We start from the raw sequence: 15895 nt of genomic DNA, 5'->3' as shown, positions 1-15895 counted from the left end.
CTCCCACCTCTAAGTTCAGACTGTGGACTGAACACGAGATGGACATAAGCATCAACTCCAAGGTCCTGCAGGAAACACTGAGAACCATCTCAGGTGCTTACCCAAGGTTTCCAGCCTATGCCCCTCCCCCAGGAACTTCGTCAGCTCCCCACAGCTAACTGGCAGAGGTGACCATATATGCACACAGCGTGCTGGGCATCGGCGATGACCATCTGGATCCCAAAAGCAGGGACAGCTACAGTTACCATGGCTACCAAAAGCTGAAGCAATTGGCTGCTTTGGCTGTGGAGACAGCTGACCTCTCAAGGTCCCTTTCAGCCCTGGGATTCTACAATTACACGGAGCCCGCTGAGACCATGTTTGCTACAAGAAAATAGGAGTCCTGTGACCGACAGCAAGGAATCTGTCAGAAGTATCTTAGAAGTCACCTTAGCGTTCATCCAAAGTGCTGAGTCACAAGGCTGCCTCGGACACATCATTAAACAAAGCTTTGCTTTTTTTGGTAGAGCACTTGAGACTTTTTACTAAGGGCGCTTGCTACCACCACGTCTACTTCTTCTTCCTCTTACAGCTCTGACCAGTCACTTGGACAGATGTTTATTCCGCATTGTGGCCAGAGAAACAGCCCAGAAAAACTTGCGTCACTGGGCGCAGAGGGGCGTGCTCCCTCAGACAGGACGCATGGATCACGAGCCTTCTAAGAACAGGAGGAAGGAAGTCACTCATAAAGGAGGCAGACGCTAAACCGCCACTCTGCCTTCCTCTGGGAGTCCTCTGCCTGCAGGACGTGGTTCTCGCTCCACAGAGGGGATGGAGAGCTCGTTAAAACTCGAATACAGAGCTCCCTGCCTTCCTGAGACAGGACAGAGCGGGGAAGGGGCCCAGCCAGCCCCGGCATCCTCCTCCTGGGTGCAGACACAGGCCTGGCTGCACCCCTTTCCAGACCGGACCTCCGGACAGGGAAGTCTGCGGTATCTATGAGCCTTCCGAGAGCAGGAGACGCCCAGCAATCAGTGTGGCCATGCGTAACGCAAACAGCAGCCGGTCTTGCCTTATGTCTGCTGGAGGAAGCTGCGGGTTTATTGGATGTTTGGGGATCTTTAAAAACTGGATTTCGTAAAGATTACATCAAAGCCTTTATTACACTTTATTCCTCCTTCAAACAACCTGCCTCTAAACCTCCTCCCTCCCTCACCCCCAACCTGTGACTGCAAGGCTTCATGAGTATCACTTTCACTGGACAGGGGTCAGGTCTAATCCGGCCACACAAGACCGAAAAGCTACACCAAGACACGCCACACGCAGCAAACCTCGACATTCTGGCACTCCACTCAGGATCTAGGCAAAAGGCTGGCAGCGCTGGCTCTGGAGCCAGAGCTCAGGCACAGAAGAGCCGAAAGCCTGACCAGTGTGCTGAGCTGGGCCCCGCTTCCGCTACCATCTGGTGAGGCTCACTCATGTGCTTCTTCTCTCTTCTCCAAAGGCCAGGGGGAGGCCACCTCAGGTGTGTGTGGGTTTGATTAAGGCTTTGGCTGTGGTCTGTTGATACAGGAAAATACTTCCCGGGAATGCCGTCTCCTAAGCTCCCCATCGGAACCAGAGTATTTTCAAAAATGAAAACATTGAGCGGAGAGGTGGAGCCGAAACGCTGGTGCAGAGCCCATCATGTCAGAATGGTGTCATCCACCTGCTCCGTGGAGTCGGCCTGGCTGGCCAGCTTCTTCAGCGACCTGCGGTTGCACTCGTTCAGCACCTCTAAGCTGGCCGCGTCCAGGATCTTAGAGAGGGACTGTGGGAAGATGCAACGAGGAGACGGTCAGAAACAGGGCTTCCGGTTTCTCCCAAAGACAATACTGAGTGGTAACCTCAGAATGAGAACCCCTGAGGGCGTCGAGGAAAACCAAGGAAACCACCCCCGCGCCCCCGTGGCGAGGAAGGGCAGTGCTCAGTGCTATGAAGGTTGCCCGGCGGGAGGGACGGAGTGAACAGAATGGGCGCCCGGCTGGCATGTTTCAGAGGTTTGGGTGCCACGTGAGACTTGATTGGAAGGGTGGGCTCTGTTGCTAAGAGAAGTCTCAACACTACAGGGAGAGAATGGTTTCCGGCATTAGACCAGTCCTGATCCCACCCTGTCCCTCCACACTCATGCGCACAGGGTGTGATGTCTGAGAGGGTAGAGCAGAAGACCTGCAGGACGAATGCCCACAGCACCCCCGGGAGGCATGCAGCCCGGGCTCCCACCTGAAACACCTCTTCGCCCTGTCTCATCTTGAGGAGGTTGACAATCGCCTGGTCGCTATAGGCCCTGACGACAGTGTTCTTATCCTTGGTGTTGTCAAGAAGAGCCTTCAGGATGGGTTTGATGGCTTGGGGGTCCAGGGGAGGCAGCGGGTCCTTGTTTGCCCACCAGATCATCTTCTCAGCCACCAGCCGGATGTCGCTGGACGGGTTCTGCAGACACTGAAGAGGAACACAGGCTGTTAGGCAGGCGCATCCCATCTGTTTCTCCAAGAAGCCCAATGTCCACCCAGACACTCACTTCATCCTGGAAGCTGACCCTCCGCTCCCTTTTGACGCCTTCCCTTGCGTGGGAAGGGACAGGGAGTGACTCCTTCATCTCCTGCCACTCTCCCCTCTGCTCACTGCTCTTGGCTCACACCGAGCTTTCGCTTCCTCACACATACCACTTGCCTTCCTGCCTCAGCCCTTTTCACTGGCTGGTCCCACTGCCTGGGACGTGCCTGCTCCAGAGCCTCACGGGTGGGCTGCTTTGTACCCATCCTCCCCATCCTTCGGGTCTCAGCTGAAATGTCAGCTTTCAGAGGGCTTTCCTGACAGCCCCATCCCCCAGGCTCTCTGTGCATCTCCAACTCCAGGGATCCTGTCTGCCCGTTTCTCTCTACACCTCCAGGTCCACCCAGCAGGCCGCACAGCGGGTCCTGAGTAAACAAATGCTGAGGAACAGCTGCAAACAGGGCAATGTCCACACGGCTCCCTCTCATCGGGCGGCAAACTCAGCAGGGTTCTGGGGTCTGCAGGGTGGGGGCCATCGCCCTTTGGAACCTATCAAAGCGAGGTCTGTGCACCCACAGCACCGTCAACGCCTGGGAGCTGGTTACAAAGGCAGAGTCTCAGGCTTGGCCACATCTCTTAAAGGCAGTTCTGGTTCTTTCTTTCTTTCTTTCTTTCTTTTTTTTTTTTTTTGACTGATTTGAGAGAAACAGATTTGTTGTTCCATTTACTGGTTGATTCTTATATGTGCCCTGACTGAGGATCAAACCTACATCCTTAGTCTATCGGTCTATCAGGATGATGCTCTAACCTACTGCACTGCCTGGCCAGCGCCACAATAGCCACCCTCCTAAGTGCCATGCCAGCTAATGTGAGACAAGGGAAGAAAGAGATTTATTAAAATTTGATCCCAGATCTGTCCCTAGTTTTATAAATTCAGGATGCCTAAAAAAAAAAAAAAAAAAAAAATGCCTAAAATACTAGTTCTTGCGTTGGGGCCGCAGGTCTGAGAATCTGACAGGAAGCCGGGCACTCTCCCAGAGAAAAATGCACCCGAACCACGCCCAGAGCTCTCACTGACTGGAGCACAGCTGGCCTGGGCGCGGGCCCCGCGCTCTCGGGTCCTGGGCCTCCTCACAGCCAGGCCAGCCCCTCACCTTAATGAACAGGCTGGAGAGCTTTGCAGGCAACTGTCCTCCTGTCTCGATATGATGCTTCATCAGGAAGCCCATGCCCCGGACGCCGCTCACCGCGATGGGGATCTGTGGAGGGACGAGAGAGCTAGACAGGACAGCAACCGGCTCCCTCCTTGGGGCAACAGGACCAGGCCCAGACCCATTCCCAGGAGGGGCCGGGATCCTGGCCTTGCACCTCCTCAGCCCTCTACCCAAGGCTGCCCTGGCTGCAAGGCAGAGGAACAAAATGCGCATCACTGGTTACACGTACAGGGATCAAAGACTCTCCTTAGCAGGGACGTCTGGATGCTTCAACCAAACTCCTCACTGTTTAGACCACATGTGTCAAACACAAGGCCCGCGGGCCAAATCCGTCCCGCCAGGCCTTGCAATGTGGCCCGCACCGCGCTGTCATCACTGCACTCCGCTGCGTTTCCATCACAATGACAGTTTATGACTGTTCAGTAAACCATTCGGCCCGCGATTTAGGCTGGATTTTAGATTTTGGCCCCTTCTCTGATTGAGTTCGACACCCCTAGTTTAGACAATGAAACTGGGGCCCAGAGAGCAAGTGCTGGTCCAAGGGCACAGCAAGTTACCAGAAACGATAAAACTTGAACCAGGCCTCTGATACTCGTTTCCCAGTCTGGGTCCCTCCCCACCCCACGCTGTGTCGGCGAGGCTCTGGCAGAGGAACTTTGCTAGGGGAGGGGAGGCCGTCTGCTGCCCCGAAGCCTTACCCTGTCTGCCACGGCATTGCTGAGGATCATGTCCTGAACTTCGCCGCTGTATTTGCCTGCACAGAGTCTGCTGGGAGCCACATTCACAGCCACGGCGAGTGCCAGGCTCCGCCCGTGCCGAACCATCCAGTCAATGCCAGACACGTCCGCTGGGGGAAGGACACAGGGGGTCGCCCTGCACTTTACAGCATGCCTTCCCCAAACCTCGGGCCCGCCCCACCTCTGAGACTAGAGGGCACACTGCACATGGGCCGCCCTGCCCCAGTGGCACTGGAAACCCCATTTTGCTTCAGCAGCTGGAATCCCAAGGAGAGGCTGGTGCAGCTGCCGGACCCTGAGGGAAAGGGAGGCACACCCACAGCTCCCCGGGCTGAGAGCCCCCGGGAGAGGTCCCCACGGGCAAGGAGACCTACCCAGCAAGCACTGCTGGAGGACTGTGCCGAGCTCCTCCTCCGTCAGGAAGGCGCACAGCTCCCCGAGGCATCCGGCCGAGGAGATGCGAGTGTTGTCCTGATAGAGCAGAGAAGGGACTGAAAGGTGGTGCGAGCCATCCCTCCAGCTCCATCATCACCACAGCAACAGTGCCAGGACAAAGGGCAGGGAAGGAGGAGGACAAAGCAACTCAGGCCCTCGGCTGGGGCTGCCATTCACTACAAATGCCACTTGGTGCGGAGTGAAAAAGTACACCCCAGCACTCCACTTAATTACAGAAACTCCCGTGTGGGCAAAGGGAAATCTCCATCATAATAGCAGTAATGACTGTATTTCCACAGCGCCTTTCTTCTCAGGAAATCTGAATGCTTTCCACTATTATCTCAATTACTATCAACAGCCCTGCGAGGCGGGGAGGCTCCTGCCCACACAGCTGGAGAGCCCCTCAGCTCCTTCCCCCCCAATCCTGTGTGTCCATCCATAGTGAACGCCTGCTCTCTCTCTACTGTGGCAGTGTGCCACTGCCACCTACATTACATCAGGGTTTTCACAGGAAGTCACCCTGGAGTCACTAGTCAGTCCAAGGAAGGTAAGTAAAGGTCAAGCATTTGCTGCTGAAATCCAAGCCAGACACACAACGGCTCCTCCCTGCCAGCTAGGGACGGGACGCGGAGCGAGTGGAGCTGAGGTGCTGTGCTATCAGTAAGTGCCAACCTGCTGTGCCTCCCCAGACACCAACCAACCAGCCAGGGACTCAGTGCCCACAGGGAGGCTCATGCCAGGCCGGCAGCGTGGACTGCCTCCTTCGATCCCGAGGGAGCTCTGAGGGGAGGAGGTGGTCTGCAGGCGCTGGGGCCTCTGAGCTCCCAGAAGCCAGGTGCCCGGCGAGGCTAACGGCTCTCTGACGCCCACGCTCTCCAACAGGGTCTATTTGAGGCTCCACTGCGGTGAGATGCAAATTGGCTTCAGTGCTCACTTTTGCTTGCAATGTTTCGGGTCCTGTGAAAACCTGGACAGACTATGACCAGAGGAAAGCGGTTTCCCTTCCATTCGAACCCCAGAGGCGGGCCCTGCTCTGACAGCAGGCTGGGGATTGGGCCAGGTGGGAGGGGACGTGACAGGTACAATGGCCGCCCATGTGGGGGCTCACAGTGGACCCGTGAACCCGAAGGCCTCTCCAGAGATTAGCCCCACAGATGGCAGTCAAAGAGCACAACAGAGGCTGCTTGTCGACGAGGAAGGAAAGTTCTAATCCACAGACTCAGCCCCTACTGGGCCTGTCACGGTCAACAGACGCCTCCAGATGGGCGAGGGAGGACCACATTCACGGGATTGTGGCAGAACCAGGAGCCACAGGCTCCGACTCTGCTCTGACTCCCCCGCTGGCTCGGTGTGGCCAGGCAAGTCTCACTCTCTCCAACCGAGCTGAGACCTCCCACGGGACAGACACAGGCAGTTCCCTGACGGCTGTGCCACACTTCAGTTACCTCAGGCTCACTCTTCACTCAGCAAGTGTTTCCAGAACCAACAGATGAAGCTTTATTTTACAAATGGGGAAATGAGGGGCAGAGAGGAGAGTGACTTGTTTAAAATTTAGAGAGCAAATTCAAGAGTTATCTGGGACTTTAAAAACCTTACTTTTTTTAATCTATAACAGAGTCTTGCCGGGCCAGTGTGGCTCAGTGGTTGAGCCTCAACCTATGAACCAGGAGGTCCCTTGTCCAATTCCAGGTCAGGGCACATGTCCAGGTTGCCAGCTCGATCCCCAGTAGAGAACGTGCAGGAGGCAGCCGATCAATGATTCTCTCATCATTGATGTTTCTATCTATCTCTCCCTCTCCCTCTCTCTTCCTCTTTGTAATCAATAAAAAATATATTTTAAAAAATTAAAAAGATATATATTTATATATACTTTAAAAAACGAATGGAGTCCGAATATCAATACCACCTGCCTTGTCACGCACACAACCAAACAGTAAACCATACAGAATGATGCCAATGTCAGAAATGACTGCTGACCAGTCAGCAAGTGAACCAAGTTCTTCTGCAAAGCGGAGATGCCAACCACAGAAGAGCCCACCAGCCCGCCCCCCTGCAGCCGTACCTCGTCATGTCCCAGCATGCTCAGCAGCAGCGAGACGATGTTTTTCCGGATGGCTGCGTCCACTTTGGCCCCGGCTCCCTGGATCACAAACCTCAGGGCCTGCAGCATGGTGTCCCTGCAGAACCAAGGCTCTCCTTCACCGCCGCTCCCTCCACGGCGGGGCCCGGCCCAGGGCTGCTTCAGCAGCGGCCACAGCACGCCCCTGCTGGCACCTCACCTGACACCCGGGTCCTCCATGACACGGATCCCGTTCAGCAGCTCTGTGAAGAGGGGGTCCACCTTGATGTGGATGGAAATGAGCTTCCCCAGCGCGTCAGCAGCCTTCAGGCGCACCCCCCGGTTGGAGTCCTGCAGGGCTTTGGTGAAAGTGGTCTGCAGCTGGGGCAGGAAGGGCTTCAGGGCGATGCCAACCTGTGAGAAAACCCACACCAAAGCAGTGAGTGGAGGCCGCGCGTGCCACAGGCAGGAAGCAGAGGACTGGCCAGCTCTCACACAGGCCAGGAACAGGTGGCACGAAGAGGACAGCCAGGTACAGCCAGGGCACGCGCAGCCTCCGCCTCTATCCTTAGCCTCCTTCGCTGCACAGGAAAGAGAGGAGGCTTGGGGGGAAGCACCCCCACTGAGGGAGCCGTCAGCTTGGCTTAGTGGAGGCCTGTCCACGTGAGCAATGTCTGGGAACCTCGGATCTGAATACACTGAGGAGCAGGGAGGCAGCCGTCAGCACCACTAAAGAACCATTCCAGTGCCAAGACAGGGAGACGAGCTAGGTGCATAAAGGGCAGTACCACCTGCCGAGCACGTGGCATTTACCTCCCAGAACAACCCTATGAAGCAAGTGGCCCCTGAAAGTCACCCCTGTACACACGGTCAACCCTGTCATTAAAAACCCAGTGTAGCCCAGATGGTGTGGCTTGGTGGTTGAGCATCAGCCTATGAACCAGGAGGTCACAGTTCGATTCCACGTGCCCGTGCCTGGGTTGCGGGCTAGATCCCTGGTGAGAGACATGGAGGAGGCAGCCAATCAATGATTCTCTTTCATCATTGATGTTTCTGTTCCTCTCTTCCTCTCTGAAGTGGAGTTCTTCAGTATATATACTTAGTGGCCAGATTATTATGCACTCAGAGATCATAATAATCTGGCCACTCTGTATAATTGAGCAGTGTGTAGTGTGAGCAACAGTCCCAGGTCTCAGCACCTCTGCTCTGCTGTTTCCTCATAAGCTGTCACTCTCTGCCATGACACCCTGGACCAGCCTCCTGCAGACAGATCTGTTCTCTCACATCCCCCCGAAGAGGATGAACCCATCAGTCGCTTACCTTGGCCAGCAAGAGGCTGAGTGTCTCGAGCAGAGCCGCCTTCACGTTCCAGCTGAACCGGTCGCCCAGGATGCGAATCAGAGGGCCAGTGATGCTGACCACGGAGGGCCTCAGGGCGTCAGCGGAGGTCAGGCGGATCACCAAGCCTAAAGCTTTAGCTGCTTCCTCTTTCTGCTCCGGGCTGCCAGTCAGCACTCCCTCCCGCAACACGGGAAGGATGGATGTTACTCCCTGGCAAGAGAATCACATGCGAGTCAAATCTCCAAGGCACTGGGCCCAGGTGTCCGCCCACCGGAAGCAGGGAGCTGTCAGCCGCCCCCTCCGTAATTCCATGGGAGAGACTGATTGGCTGCCAGGATCACAGCCAAGAGGGTGCTGGCTGGGGAACAGTCTTAACTTGCTGTGGCCAGAAGATAAGAGCCCCGACTGGCCGATCACACAGGCACACGCATTGCTGTCACCTTTGTGACTCACTCCCAGCTTAAACCCAGTCCCCATGTGGCCACCGCGGAAAGAAACGCGCTGTCTGAAGGTGCAGAACAGCACCTGGGCACGGTCAGACGGACACACTGCTGCTCCGGTGCCCCACGCAGACCTGGGCCTGAGAGGAGAGGCCCAGGAGAGCCGCTGCCCACAGCACTCTGCGCCTGAGCCCTGATTACCTTCTTGGGGAGGCAGAACCCTGGCACGTGCTCGCCTTTGCTCTCGTTCCCTATGAACCGGATTTCTTTGTGGAGTTCTTCAATTAGTGCCAGCTGGTTGCCAGCATCCAGCTTCTGTGGGAAGCCAGGAAAAAGCAGAGAGGCCGTCAGAGGTAAAGCAGAGCCCTCCCAAGACTGCTCGGAAACATGACAGCAAGGGGGAGGTCTGGGGGAGCACAGAGGAGGCTGGCCATGAGCGGGGATGTTGAAGCTAGGTGACAGGTACGCAGGGGTTATGTTAAGGGTCTAGTCTTATAAACATCTGGAACTGTCTACAGTCAGAAGCTGGCAGAGGGGTCATGGGCCTGACCTTGGTGATGGCATTCAGAGCATCCCAGCTCTCCTCAAGAACCACGGGGTTGGAGTCGTTGAAGAGGCGGATCAGGCCCGAGACCAGGCTCCGCAGGTGGCTGGTGTAGTCCGCCTTCGAGCGGGAGCAGTAGATGCTGAGGATGATGGCGGCGGCCTGCCGCATGCCCACCTCCGGGCTGCGGGTGGCTTCCAACAGGTCCTCGATGATGATCCGGTGCCCGACGTCATCCTCTACCGACAGGATTACGGCCTGACAGTTGGCCATCTCCTGGAACCACAGGGGCACCTGGGCTGAGCACGGCTCCTCCGAGGCCGGCCGGCCGGGGGCTAGAAAGCCAGCGGGAGTGATCGTGACACTCACCAGCTGCTCACCGGGAGTCCCAAGCTTCTCCTTCAGGGCCACCATGACCGCAGGGAGGATCACGCCAAGGTGACGGGTCAGGGCGTCGCCTGCCACCGAGGAGAGGAAGGCCAGCACGCGGGTATTGACGGGCGGAGCTGTCAGCTGTGGAACAATGGACTCCGTCAGCCCAAGGAATGCTGCCTGCTCCAGGCTCCGCAGAGCCCAGGCCGCTCCTCAGGGCTGTGTCCGCTCCAGGGCGTTCTGCACCCACTGCCCGCCTCTCCCAGCATCTGAGTGCAGAACGGGTCTTCACAGAGGCCCAGGAATGCGGCTGTCTGTGGGTTCTGGGTCAGAGGGGATTGGAACTGGTGGGCTTTACCTTGGGCACAAGATAGGGCAGCACCACACGACTCTTGATGGCCATGACTTGCTTCAGACCGTCCAAGGCAAACTCGGACACCTCTTCATCATCCTGCAGAGGGTCATGGGGGCCGCACTGAGGCGCTGGCTCCTGTCCCCACCTCTGCTGTCTGGACCAGCCACCACCGACTTCCTTCTCCACTCTGCTCCCTCCTCCCACCGCACCCACATTCACTGGCTGTCCAAGGAGAAGAGAACTCAATCTGCTACCACTGCACCCAGCTTCCTGTGCCCATACTGCGGCTGCCTGGCACCAGGAGGCCCCGAGTTTCGCTTTCTAAGAGACAGAAAAGCCGGCCTGTAGGTGTGCGGAGAGCCACTCACCAGCTGCTTCAGCAGGAACGGGAGGATGTCCTCCAGAGCCTGGTGGCCGATGGTGGAGTGCAGCTGCTCAAAGGTCTTGGCCGCCGCCTCTCTGACCTCCTCCAGCGGGTCACACAGAGCCTTCCTGGCCGTGGGCACCAGGGACTCGGAGAAATACAGCACCTGCAACAGCACAGGCGTGTGCCTGGGACGGCAGAGGCAGCAGGGAGCGGAGGCAGGCGAGGACGGGCGGTGAGGACCTCAGCCCAGCCAGGCCACCCCCTCTCCCGGGGCTTTGAACTCGGCTGCTTTCTGGGAAAAAGCGCCAGTCTACAAAAGCAGAGGGGGGGTACTTCACTTGCGAGGAGTCTAAACCCACGGACCCACTGGCACCTGATTTTTAAGGTGAGTCTTACTGATACTCTCCATCTCTTACAGGATCCAAATTCTTTCCCACAGTGAGGCCTACTGACGTGGCCTCCCTCCTCCAACTTGTCCCTTTGCCTACCCTCTCGAAACACCGCAAGCTCTTCTTCAAGTTCAACTCAAACGCTTGCTCCTCTGTGAAGTCCCAGGGCTACAATGGGGCCAAGGACACTCTGCCCCCTTTAGCTGATTCCACCACAGCTAAGCTCTCTGTGAACTTAAGCCTGGTTACAGGTTGGCCTTGTCACCTGCAAAGCCTCCGCCCTCAGGGGACGCGGGAGCTACTCGATGAATCACAGCTCTATCTGGCGACAGAATTGGTTTGTATTCTTTGCCAAATGCAAATACAAACCCCAAATGTAATACTTACACTGATACACACGGGAGAAAGAGCCAGTCTGTGAGGGTGCCCTGGCTAAGTAACTGGCCACATGCTTACATGTCTGACTGGCCACCCACCTCACTGCTGTGCTGCTTTCCTTCTAGTCGACAGCCTGTGTACACATCCGACCTATCCCCAGGAACGTTTTGGGGCCAATGACCTTAGAAAGTAAGGTCAGTGGAAAGGACCCCAAACCTCTTGATTGATCTCGCTGCTATTGAAACTGTACCACTGCTGGAGACAGTATGTTCCTGCCCACCCAGCACTTACTCCCATCTGCTCTGCTCCCTCAAAGGAGCAAGTCTTATAAGCACCTCAACTGTCTACAGTCAGAAGCTGGCTGTGGGGTCAGCAGGCCTGACCTTGGCGATGGCATTGAGAGCATCTAAGGACTGCACGCCCCCCTTCTCCCCCGCTCCTCCCCACCCCTGCTCAGGGCACCACACATCTTAACTGAACTGATACAGAGACCCAACAGGGATTAATAAAGCAACCTCAAGAATGGTGAGAAAAGGATCATCTCCAATTTCCAAAGGCCACTCAAGACCTCAAAATTGCTTAGTTTTTAGCCAGAAACTCTGACAGGAAAGCTGAAGAGGGAACTCCAGTCTCCACGGGCCCCGCCGGCAGCACCCTCTGGAGTGAGGGTCGCGGGTCCTCACTTGGGAGCGCCGCTTCTCCTGCAACCTCCCAGCAGCTGAGTCAGCCCCTGCGGGTGCAAGGCCTGCAGGGTGCTCAGAGGACACTCACGGCATCCCGGCTGGTGGACTTCATGATCTCGCTCAGCCCGATGCACACGCCCTGCCTCTCGTCGCTCTTCTGAGACCTCAGGCCTTCCTCCAGGATGGGAATGATCTCGGGTAGGATCTTCTCCCCTAACTTCCGAACCAGATCTCCCAATGTCCGCGCTGCGATCTGTCAGTAGAGATCAGGCCAGGATATCAACTCCCTGCAAACTCCGGAATGAGGCCCAGGAACCTCCTAGACTTTATCTGAGTCACTGGCTTACCTTCCCCAAATGTTCTTGCCCCCGCAGAGCCCCCCGGGTGCTTGCAACACTGCGTAACAAAATTACCGCTGTGTGACAGGCACCCACACAACCTACACAAGAGCTGGCACCTCATATGTGAACAGGAAATGCAGCAAATGCTGCCTGGTCACAGGCCAATTTCCCTGGACTGAAACTGCAGCCTAGAAGCCACTTACACTTGTGCTTCTGCCGAGGGGACAAGTGAATTAGGAACCAAAGCTTTAGGAAAAACCCCATCTGCTCTGAGGCCTCCAAACCCTTTGCAGCCAAACACTCAGTTTGTTTGCCAGGGCTAAGAGGTATTGGCAGTTGGCCAAAGTGACCATCAGCCCGGCCAGGCCCCCCAGCCCAGCTCATCAGCCCTGCCACACCAGACCCACTGCCCTTTGCTCATTCCCTACTGCGGGCCATTTTCTTGCCCATCACGAGGCCTTTGCCCATCCTGTCCTTGTATCTAAAGCACAATTCCTCAGTTTGAAAGAGTCCTTTGTCACCTCCTGACCTGTCCAGTGCTCACATCTTTCATCTTCAGGCACCATTTCTTCTGAGAAGCCTTTCCTGGCCCCCGACTGGTGAAATGGGCCCAGTATGGGCACTAGCCGTGGCGGGAGCTGCATCTACCTGTCTGTGTGACTATTTGATTCACACCCATCTCCTCGGTCAGACTGTAGCTCCATGAGGACAGGAATGAGGCTGCCTTTCTTCTCCATACATCCCAGGTCTTACACCAGCGGATGCTTCATAAGCACTGGCTGAATGACTACTCTGCCCGGCTCCGCAGCCCTGCCTTTCCGGCCTCTGACAGCAGGCATCAGGGCAGCTGGGTCAGAAGCAAGGCCAAGAAGCTTACCGTTCTCTTATCTGCACAAGTACTGGCCAGGAAGCCCAGCAGCAGCCCGAAGAGGGTGGGCAGGATCTCGCGCAGGGTGCGGGGGGTGTTGGAGACCACGATCTTCCAGACGTGCAGGGATGCTTGCCGCACCACCAGCTGGGTGTCCGAGCGGCCCATGTACAGCCCTGCCAGCACGCGGTTCCGGCGGTCCACCCCCAGGGCAGTGATGATGGCCTGCAGCCGGCGCGGAGGAACAAGAACACGGAAGGTGAGGCCCCCGCAGCATGAGTGCCCTCCGCAGAGCAAGGAAACTGACACAAGGCACGCACCTTGTTGGACTGGGCAGTCCCAAAGTTGTCATCTTCAGAGGCAGTTTCCGTGGTCATCTTTCCAGTGACACCTGAGATGTGGAACAGGAGGTCCCCCAGGAGCTGAACGGAGCTGAACCTGAGGGGACGCCAAGCACAGAGTCACACAGCTGCACCGGGCAGGAAGGAGACTGAGAAAACGCATCAGAAATATTGAAGGTGGTTATTCTGGAATGGGAGGAGAGTTATGAGCGATTTTCACATCTTTACACTTCCCCACTTTATTCTCTTGCTAATGAACTTTGATAATGAAAAAGAATAAATACTTTTTCGCCGAAACCGGTTTGGCTCAATGGTAGAGCGTTGGTCTGCGGACTGAAAGGTCCCAGGTTCGATTCCGGTCAAGGGCATGTACCTTGGTTGCGGGTACATCCCCAGTAGGGGGTGTGCAAGAGGCAGCTGATCGATGATTCTCTCATCAATGTTTCTAACTCTATCCCTCTCTCATTGAAACTAAAAGATAGTATTGAAGAAAAAATTTGTATAATAAAAAATGTTTTAAAAAGAGAGCCCAAATGGAAGCATTAACAGGACATCAGGAATGCGGATCATCAGAAGAGGCCTAGAAGGATAAACTTCTCTTCAAATTAAGTGAGTTTGTTGTTCTTAATGATCATAAAAAATAGTCCCTTCCAACCGCAAAATTCCAAAAATACAGAAAATGAAGAATGTGAGTATAAACAATCATTGAAACCCCCACTTCTCAGGCTACCGACCTGACACCTGGTGACAGCCTTGTATAGGGCACCGGCTTCAAAGACACGCACTCCCCCGCAGGGTGGGAGCGAGTCCACACCACGTGCGCTGGCCACGGGCCACCTGTGATGTCAGCTAGGACTAGGAGCTTCCTGGGTGGGTTGATAAAGGTTCTTTGCCATTCTTTGTAATGACTGATAAGTTCACTGTGTGGATGTGTTGTGACTTTTTTAAACCAACATCCAATTTTTCAAATGGTAAAAACAATACAGCAACAGAGAGCCTCTAACTACATCTTTAAGCACGCGACCAAATCTGTGCTGGGAAAAAACCCTAGAAGTAACATTTCCAGCTTAAAAAGTATTCAAGCTTAAATTGTAATACAACTGAAGGACTGACTAAAGAGAACCTTTTAAAAAGAGAATCAGAATGAAGACATTGCTACAGGAAACTGGAGGACTACAAAATGTTTGAAAGTGAGGATCTGGAGAAAGTTGAGAGTTCTTGGCGACATTTTGCTCTATATTCCTTAAGAGTTCCCAAAATGCAACGCTGGATCTTCCCGCCCCAGTTCGCACCTTATTCTCCAGAGGTCGTCGAAGAGGCCTTGCTCCAGCTGGGGCAGCAGCAGGGCGATGGCCGTCTCGGCGTACATGGAGATGACCCGCTGGCCCGCACGCAGCGCGGTATCGCGCACAAACTCGTTCTCATCAGCAAGAGCCTGTGCACACAGGAGGGTCAGCCAGGGCTGCCGCCCCACCCTTCCCAAGGCTCCCAGACCCAAAAGGAGATAGGACTCCCCGGACAGCAGCAAGAGGACTCCCCACCCCGCCCCGTCAGCCAGCTGCCCTCGCTCCCCACCAGGGCACGGGGGCCCCCCTCCTCAGCAGCGCTCTCCTCGGCCTGCTCAGCGGTGCCTACTTTGAGGATACAGGGGATGATGGGCCCCACGTAAGGAGTGAACTTGTCCCCAAAGGTGATGGGCAGGTAGTTGAACATCATGATGTAGCCATCTCGGACGTGGGGTGCAATGTCCACTTTGCTGGCGGTAGCCACAATTTCTGGCATCAGCTTCTCCAACTTCTCCACCCCCAAGCCAGCCATGACCTCGGCCAACCCTGCAACAAAAGACGGAAGGAGCTCACTGGATCGGAGGCCCCTACGGGCATTTCGGAGCGGGCCCCTGGGCCTGCGCCGGCCTCACCTTGTGCAGCGCCTGAGCGATCCACGGAGCTCTGCTCATAGGTCAGCGTCTCCATCAGCCACGGCAGCAAGTCCTCAAAGCACGACTCCCCCATGCCCTTCACCATGGCCCCGAGCGCCTTTGCGGACACGGTCCGCACCTGTCAAGCAACCAACAGCAGGGACAGGGGAGCTGAGGGCTCAAAACTAGGTGCAGGCGGGAGCAATGAGGGGTCCCTTGTTCTCCTTTCCTCAGCAGACTCACACAAAATTCTCAGGGATAAATTTTCTGGGGACTGGGCTAAAACAAGCAGCTCTTGCCTCCTCCCCTCCAGACTCACCTCAGGTACAGGGTCCAAGAGAGAGGCTTTCAGGCCTGGGGTCACGCTCGGCAGGTACGGAGCCAAGTCCTGCAACAACACAAGCGGTGACTCGGTGACGCCTGCTTCTCCAGGATCTGTCCTCCCGTGGACCTGACCTCGCCATTCTGCTGACAAGGAGCACTTGGGAGGGGTGCTCCCAGAACAAGGAGGGGAAAGGGAAACCAAAAGGGACCGAGGCACCTTCAGGAAGAGAGAGCCCTCAGCGGGCGCAGTGCTCTGACCCGCCTCCCTTCTCCCG

At 56.0% G+C, this 15895-nt stretch overlaps 1 protein-coding gene across 5 annotated transcripts in view; it reads right to left on the bottom strand.

The window, feature by feature from the left end:
* Positions 1-1057: 1057 nt before the first annotated feature.
* The window catches only part of GCN1 (GCN1 activator of EIF2AK4), a 50677-nt gene continuing 35839 nt past the window's right edge, over positions 1058-15895 (bottom strand). For 2 of the 5 annotated variants that reach the window (XM_036449162.2, XM_036449163.2), the window contains 20 exons: positions 15616-15684; positions 15297-15435; positions 15014-15210; positions 14671-14813; positions 13358-13475; positions 13047-13262; positions 11917-12081; positions 10380-10541; positions 10015-10107; positions 9654-9797; positions 9291-9560; positions 8942-9055; positions 8280-8510; positions 7180-7373; positions 6963-7077; positions 4840-4936; positions 4427-4575; positions 3669-3773; positions 2242-2460; positions 1058-1789 (listed from right to left, as the gene is read on the bottom strand). In XM_036449162.2, coding sequence (XP_036305055.1) covers positions 1664-1789; positions 2242-2460; positions 3669-3773; positions 4427-4575; positions 4840-4936; positions 6963-7077; positions 7180-7373; positions 8280-8510; positions 8942-9055; positions 9291-9560; positions 9654-9797; positions 10015-10107; positions 10380-10541; positions 11917-12081; positions 13047-13262; positions 13358-13475; positions 14671-14813; positions 15014-15210; positions 15297-15435; positions 15616-15684 — 3066 coding nt within the window. In that variant the 3' untranslated portion in view covers positions 1058-1663. Of the gene's footprint in view, positions 1790-2241; positions 2461-3668; positions 3774-4426; positions 4576-4839; positions 4957-6962; positions 7078-7179; positions 7374-8279; positions 8511-8941; positions 9056-9290; positions 9561-9653; positions 9798-10014; positions 10108-10379; positions 10542-11916; positions 12082-13046; positions 13263-13357; positions 13476-14670; positions 14814-15013; positions 15211-15296; positions 15436-15615; positions 15685-15895 lie in introns of those variants that run through there. The other 3 variants (XM_045585383.1, XM_036449165.2, XM_045585382.1) reach the window with 3 other exon arrangements.

Source organism: Pipistrellus kuhlii, unplaced genomic scaffold (assembly GCF_014108245.1).
Source record: "Pipistrellus kuhlii isolate mPipKuh1 unplaced genomic scaffold, mPipKuh1.p scaffold_m20_p_20, whole genome shotgun sequence".
In the NCBI taxonomy this organism is placed as follows: Eukaryota; Metazoa; Chordata; class Mammalia; order Chiroptera; family Vespertilionidae; genus Pipistrellus; species Pipistrellus kuhlii.
The sequence above is the reverse complement of the archived record's forward strand: the minus strand, read 5'-3'. Positions and strand labels throughout refer to the sequence as shown.